This window comes from Melospiza melodia, chromosome Z (assembly GCF_035770615.1).
Source record: "Melospiza melodia melodia isolate bMelMel2 chromosome Z, bMelMel2.pri, whole genome shotgun sequence".
NCBI lineage: Eukaryota > Metazoa > Chordata > Aves > Passeriformes > Passerellidae > Melospiza > Melospiza melodia.
The window spans coordinates 29851041-29858879 of NC_086226.1; the positions used below are offsets into that span (position 1 = coordinate 29851041).

The following is a 7839-nucleotide window of genomic DNA, read 5'->3' on the forward strand; positions in this document are numbered from 1 at the left end:
TCCCTGAGACAAATGCAAAACTGCAGGAAATGCAAGGAAGGGCTGTTAACATGATCAGGGAAATGGAAATCTGCCTGTGTGAGAAGAGCTTGTTCAGTCTCGGTCAATAAGGACAAGAAGTGATATGCCGAGTCTCCATCAATATTTTAGAAGGTCAACACTGAAGAAAACAAAAAGCCAATTAAACTGAAGGACAATGTTGGCATAATGACAAGCCGGTATAAACTGACCATGAATACATTTAAGGATGAAATTAGAATACTTCTAATCAGCAAAGGAAACATGTTTTGAAAGAGGAGATAAAGGAACAAAATGCCTAATAACAGTACAAGGTGATTTTTCTTGACAACTTGTGCAAGTTGGCTGTCTGTGATCACAAGGAATCAGTATCTTTTCCATTAACACATCTGGCCAGTGCCCTTTATCAATCAAGATGAAAACAGGTTTTTGGAGGCACTTGGAGACAGCAGTGCGGGAGGTGAGGAAGAGTGGTTGCTTCCTAAATGGTCAGTCATCTGATCTAAGGCCTTTTCCCTTCACCCATCTGATGAAAATAGTGTATGCTGATGAAAAAAATGTATGGATTCAAAATTAAGAAAACCAAATTTTAAACACTTTATGCTAAACTTAGTTGTAACTTAGCATTTAAATCTGTCTTTTATAACATTCCTTATGAATTGTGAACTAAAGAACAATTTAGCTATGGATTAACAGTAGTTTAATTTCTATTTAACTTTCACCTAATTTCTGAAGAGAACAGCTTTATATTCTACATTCTTTGAAAATCTCAACCCAAACTCTGGGTTTACATCTCTGCCATTTACTCCAAAAATTCCTCTATGTTCCAAAGATTCCACCACTTCAGCAGTGATCATTAGCAGAAAGCTAAGCAGTTGAGGCAAGAAAGCTGATGATCTGAGATGTATGTAGCGTGTCTCCTGTCCAAATCCCATGCATATTTTCCACTCCCGCTCTTAGTCATACTTCATGGAAATACAGGAAAAAACAACCAATCTCCCATGACTACTGCAAATAATCAACTTTTAAAAAGTAATGACAGAAGAAGAGTTTTAAGAATAAATATTGAACTTCATCTGTCCACTGAAGAGAAATACCCCAAATTTTCCAAACATCTCTAAGATAAACACGCAGTGACTGTGGCATTCTTGCGGTGTCGGTATGCCACTTTTAGCTCATTTCATTTCACAAACAAAGGCCGTAGCAGATCATATTTTAGCACAGCTTAATTCCTTTATTAAAGCCAGCCGTAGCAGGCCGCGATGTCTCTGACAAGGAGTCATTCCAGTTTACACTCAGCGCTGCGGGTACCCGCACGGCCGGCCCTTCCTGCCGCAGGCAGCGGGAGGCGGAGGCGCCGGGGCGGCACCGGGCCCCCAGCTCGGGACACGCCGGGAAAGCCGGCTCCAGGCTGGGTCCTCTTCCCCAGCGGAAGCAGCGACGCTCCGCCGAGCCTTTTTAGCCAGGAACAGGACGAGAGAACACAGCCTCCCACTGTGCCAGGGGAGGTCCAGCTTGGACATCCCCAGGAGTTTCTTCACGGAAAGGGTGATAACATACTGGAACGGGCTGCCCCGGGAGGCGGTGGGGGTATTTAAGGAAAATATCCCCGTCCCTGGAGGTATTTGAGGAAAAACGGTGTGGCACGCAGTGTCACGGTCTATTGAGGTGGTGGTGCTCGGTCACAGGCCGGACTCGATAATCTCAGTGCTCTCTTCCAGCTCAGCTTTGTGGTCAGTTCTGTGGCTCCCAGCGCCACACCACGCTCCACACGGCGGCGGGCTCCGCCGGCAGCGGGGCAGGGCACTTCCAGCCGCCTCTCGCTAAGCATCTTGGGAGCTGTAGTTCCAGCGCGGGAGAGGCCATACTGCTGCTATTGCACATGCGCAGAGGCTCCTCCTCGCCACGCCGAGAGGGCACTCGGCGCCCTCCAGCCACGTGACTCCCAAGGCCCCGCCGCTTCCTGCCCGGCAGCTCCCGCTTCCGGAGAACCCGCCCGCAGACCGGAAGACAATCTTATCACGTGGTCCCCGAGGCCAATCAGCTGCCGCGGTTTGCGGACGCGGCCCCGCCGCCCTTCCGCAGTTTCGCGAGATGGCGGCGCTGGGGGCCCGGCGGCTGCTGCGGCCCGGCCGGCGCTGGTTCTCGGACACGGTCCCCAGCGCCCCCTCGCCGCCCGCCAGCCCGCTCTACCCGCCCGTGGTGGCGTCCATCACGGCCAAGAGCAAAGCGGCCAAGTCGCGACGCCTGCAGCGCTTCAACCAGCGTGTGCACGAGGCGGCCACGGTGGAGGAGAAGCTGCGGCTGTACGGGAAGCTGCAGCGGCCCAAGTACATGGTGTACCCGCAGACCTTCGCCCTCAACGCCGACCGCTGGTACCGCAGCTTCACAAAAACCGTCCTAGTGCCGGGAATGCCTCCGAGAGCCGCGGCCGCGAAACCCCCAGTAGCGACGGCGGGAGCGAATTCCGAGACCGGCAGAGCCCCGGAGCCGAGAGCGGAGGCGCCGGGGCATGCGGAGGTAGCGGGGAATGCGGAGGCGGCGGGGAATGCGGACGCTCCGAGGGCCGCGAAAACCCCGGAGCCCTCGGTGGGAGCGGCGCCGTGTCCGGATATAGGCGAGCTGCGCTCCCTCGCCTGCGACGCCCTTCTCCAGGAGAGCTTCTACCAGAGCAAGAAGAGGCCGTTCCTCTACCGTGACCAGGATCACACACCCGGCCCCTTCCTCACGCAGCTCGTTTCCACCCTCGCCGCTTCCCTGTCCGGTCGCAACCCACTGCTGGCTGCTTCGTCCCTCGGTACGGAGCGGGGCTCTCAGGGAAGGGGACTTGGGAGCCTTTGGGCGATAGAGCTAGGCTGCGAGCCGGCACGAGTGTCGCTGGTGTATCTCACCTGTTCACACCATCACTAGTAATTTGTTTCATCCTTCTACATAGGTTTTTGGTATTTCATCTCACTGCAGCTATAGAGGAATTGAGAGGGTTTTGAATGCAAGAGGCAAATCACTGTTTTTTTTTGTGTTTCTTGTTCTGTTTCAGATCTAAACCCTGAGGTTAACTATTACTGGCATCATGGTAATGAAGTTGTTGTTCACGGACATCGAAAGGGTAGAGTTGATCCTGTGCGATTTCAAATAGATGATAACCCACACCTCCAGATCCGTGTGCCAAAGCAGCTTCCCGAGGTGGGGATGTTTTCAAAAGCAAGTTAATACCATGCCTTTTCACTCTTGTTTCTGACAGCCATTGAAACAATGCAGAGGTGGTCTGTGGAGGACCTAGTTAATCAGTACGTTGCACATTTGGGTATTTTTTGGGTCTTAACACCCTTTCTGCCTTGTGGAAATGGCTTTGTAGGTATTTAGCTTTGTAGGTTCTGAACTTCTGATCCTCTTTGTACTCTAAATTGCATGTTGTTATATTTAATTAAATTGACTTTTCAATATTCTGTGCTTGGAAATGGAGGCAAGAACAAGAATCATGCTGTGTAACATTCTCATTGGAGGAGAATAATAGGAGTGGAGGGAAAAAAAGTAAAAGCTCATACAAACTGAATGTGAGCATTCTTGCCTGTTGTTACTGCTTGGCAGTTGTTTTCTCGAATGCTTAAGTTTGGTGGAAGTATTTTCTGTTTCAGTATTGTAATGTTTTTCCTGCAGGTTTATACAGTGGTAGTTGTGTAGCCATTGAAGGTCTCTGTTGTCCAGTTTCCACCCCAAACAGAAAAGTATTGTGTGTTCTGTAAACGTTTATGTTTACAGAACTTTTCACAGTGCTTTTATGGCTGACTTAGTTGTACAGTTTGCTTGTTTTAGTGTCATCAGATGCTACAAACCTTGGCATTTTGGAAGAACTGTCTAGGCAATTTAAAATGTTGTGCAGTAAACCAAATCTGCAAACTTAGTCTGCAGGTTCAAGTTAGTTTATTGACTGCTGCTAGAAATGTGTTTTTCTCTATGGAAGGTAAATGATGGTGACAAGTGGCAGTTTTTTTAACATTATTTCACATTTTTTTGTGTTGTGGAAAAATTAATACAACATGACTGTGCTAACACTCATCACAAGATGAGAATTTCTTTTGCAAGACAATGAATTTCATTTAAGTTTATCTGTGTGATGTATGTAAGCAGGACTTGCACTTTCTGTTGTTTGACCGGGAAGTGGTGTATTACAGTGGACCTGATGTCAGAAATGTGTCTTACATCATGGCTGTTCTTTCTTCTGTTGTCTTCAAGGTTGTACCCTTGGAGTCAGATCTTGGAGATGTTCCTGTTATTGATCACAAACCATCCAAACTGCCGTTGTTTAAAAAACAGTATGAAAATAAGGTATTTATAGGTAAGAGTTTTTAATTGTGAAATATTAACGTTTCTTAGGTAAAAAACCCAACAAACCAATCAAACAAAGACCAACCCCAAAGCTAATGCCACCTTGATCTATCTTCTCTCATGACCAGAAAAAGTTCTGTATTTTTATTTATAAGTATACTGTGTAAATATAGGTAGTGTATAGATCTCTATTGAGATTTCATGTCACAGTTAGGCAATGGGGAGTAGCATTCTCCTGTGCGTGTGGTATTGTGTGTCCAAATTTGCTTGAAGAAGTTTAGTTGAATAGAAAATTGACACAAAATTTTGAATTTTGGTACATCTCCAGGGAAATTCTCATTTTAGGATGTGGACTCTTGCCTTTTGGAAGCAGGCAGCTCCTCACAGATCTGCAGTAGTGGTTCTGGCTTTAGAGTCTGATGGTGAAGATGTGTGTTTGAATGTGTGATAAAGAGCGTTCTTTCTGTGACTGATAGTTTTGTTTTGGGGGGCGCAGGAGCAAAGGTGGCAGATCCATGCTGTTACGGACATACCCAGTTCCATCTCCTTCCCGACAGACTGAAGCGGGAGAGGTTCATAAAAGAGCGTCTCGAGGATCAAATCGAAGTTGTTTATCGATCGAACGGAATTGCAAGTCTCTTTGCCTGGACAGCAGCACAAGCAATGTATCAAGGTGAGATGGTCAGCTGGACAAATCTTTCCTGGTTATGAATGCCTACTGTAAAGTTTTTTAACCTTTTCTCCTCAACGCCTCTTTCTTGTGTTTCTTTTTCCTGAAGACTGTCTTTTAAGTAAGTCTTTACAGATGTAATTGAATTAATTAAAGAGTTAGTTAAGACTTGGAGTGCTTTTATACAGGGGAATTAAATACAATTCAAATACAAATATATTTTTCCGTATATAGTAGTAAGCCTATGCAAAAACCTCAGTTGCTTTCACTTGCTTTTTCCTCCTTAAGAGGGAAATGCAGTAGACATCAAGGAATTTTGTTTTTTTTTTCCTTCTGGAACAACTGTGTTTCTTAGCCCTTGTTTCAGTAATTTCAATTCCATGAAAATATTGGGAATGAATGAAAAATGTTAGCCACCTTACATTGGGATTTTGTGCCTACATTTTTCTAAAAAAGTCCCAGAATACCTGGATGGTTAAACCAGATCAGTCTTTGCTTATTCTTGTAAATAAAATTATTGTCTAAATGTTAGTGTAAGACACCTGATGGCTTGTAGTTTCACTTGAGAAACAACACATGTAAGAAAGTTCTTTGACTGTAGTATATACTGCTGGCTCTGCATCAATTTCTTTAATGTAGTGGAGTATTAGAAAGTTTCCTTTGTGGTTGTAAAATATTGAAGTTGAGTGAGTCTTGTCTTCAGAGCTGATCAGCTGTGGACACATCATGAGTTATAAGGGCAGCATTATTCAAATCTATGACTTTTTTTCTTCTTTAACAGTTTCTAGCATTGTGGCACATAATAGTAATATTCTTGAAAAATATATGTGTATGTACTAGTGCATATGCATTAGTATGTACATGTTTTTAACATATTGTTAGTGCTCGGTAGGGTTTGTTTGAAACGCTAACACTGACATAGTGTTCTTGGTGTCTGGTTGGTTACTATAGCCAGTTATGTTTGTGCATATATGTACATGCTTTTGTCATAAAACAAACGCTCACTGCATCTTGAGAGATGTGAAATAGTAAAAAGACATTTTCCTTCAGCTCCTTTGCAGGACTTCGGATGCATTAGTAACTTAAATGTTTTGGAAAAGTCACTTGGCTGATGAGTGAGTGATTTTAATTAACTGTTGATAGGGAACTGTGTACAAAATGCAAGTATGCCTCTGTGTCCCTTGATCTTAGACATAACCTTTGTTGGTGATTGTGTTTTGGTTAGTCTGTATAAAAAATGCTTCTGTTGCTAAAGCAGACAGCACTTTTTCCCGACTAGGTAGCTGCTGCAATTCCCTGGTTTTTGGGACTAGCATTTAGGTGTTTGTGCTGGTAGAAATCTCAAGTTCTGTTGTATTTGTTTATTTTGTAGGATTCTGGAATGAAGCAGATGTGACCCGTCCTTTTGTATCGCAGGCAGTAGTGACTGATGGAAAATATTTTGCTTTCTTTTGCTACCAGCTAAATACTTTAGCACTAAATGCAGAAACTATTAAAAACAACCCTCGAAAGAATATTTGTTGGGGTACCGACAGTAAGCCACTGTATGATGTCGTGGAAGATGGTAATGTGAAGGGCTTTAATGATGAAGTTCTGCTTCAGTTGGTTCATTTTCTACTAAACAGACCAAAAGAGTTGTAAACCATTAAACCAAACATAAAGTATGTGCCTGAACTTCATTGTGACTCCATGAAGTGTAAGGTATGCCTTGATTCAGTCAGTTATTTGTCTAGCAAACACTATACACATATTTTATGTTATTTGGGCCTTCTTCCTTTTTTCTTTTTTAATGTATACTGTACACTGGCAAATAAACAGCTGGAATACTTAAATTGTTTTGTATATTTACTCTTAAAAGCCTTCTCTGTTGATTCAGTGTCATGTGAGCATGTTTTTTAGCAGATCCACAGGTCCATGTTAAACTGTCACAACAAAGTATTAATTCATATGACCCGCTGGGTGTCACTAGGAAATAGCTGCCATGATACTCAGCACTAGTGATAAGTTTCTAATTCTGTACTTGAGTTAAATGCTTATTCAGTCTAAAGAGAAAGTGAGCTCAGAATAAAAAGTGTTTCTTAATCAATGGTTGGCAATTCACTTACACAGTAAGAGAAATCTTTAGACGTGTTAGTACAAGACTGATGAAACTTGCTTCCAAAGATTGTGTTGTGAACATGCATACATGGTTTTAAGCTGTCACCTCCAGAACCACAGAGAGAACTCTCAAATGCATTTGGAGTCTGTAGTTTTCTCTTTAGTCTGGGTCCTTGATTTCAGCTGTTAGTATCTTGAGTTTTCATTGCTGTTACTTGGATGTCCTAAGAGTTAATAGACCACAGCTGAGCCCCAGCCAGAGGATGTCTGAATCATAAAATACAGTCATGGAGTATTTTGGGTTGGAAGGGACCATGAAGGGTCATTTATTTCAAGCCTGTAGTGAGCTGGGACATCTTCAGCTAGATTAGGTTGCTCAGACCCCTGTTGATCCTGACTGTGAATGTTTCCAGGGATGGGGCATCCATCTGCCATCTCTCTGAGCAACCTGGTTTACCATGCTCATTGTAAAAAACTTCTTAGTGTATTTAGCTTGGATCAACCATCTTTTAGTTTAAGATACTACCCACCTTGTCCTATTGAAACACACACTGCCAAGATATAATGAGTGGCTAGGGGTATTTAGCTATCAACAAAGTCTAACTGGTTCTGAAGTAACTAAATGTACCTAGAATTTTACATAATTTCATCCACTCTACTAGACCTTTCTGGAATTTTCCTGTGTTCTCACAAAGAGGCAAGTAGTTTGTTGTTAAGCAGAATACTTA

General features: G+C 43.6%; 1 protein-coding gene across 1 annotated transcript; it reads left to right on the plus strand.

Moving 5' to 3' along the window:
- The first annotated feature begins 2104 nt into the window (after positions 1-2104).
- On the plus strand, positions 2105-6846 carry MRPS30 (mitochondrial ribosomal protein S30). Its single transcript, XM_063181481.1, has 5 exons — positions 2105-2815; positions 3056-3201; positions 4252-4354; positions 4841-5017; positions 6387-6846. The coding sequence occupies exons 1-5, from the start codon at positions 2113-2115 to the stop codon at positions 6653-6655; spliced, it is 1398 nt and encodes a 465-aa protein (XP_063037551.1). The 5' UTR covers positions 2105-2112; the 3' UTR covers positions 6656-6846.
- The last annotated feature ends 993 nt before the right edge of the window (positions 6847-7839 follow it).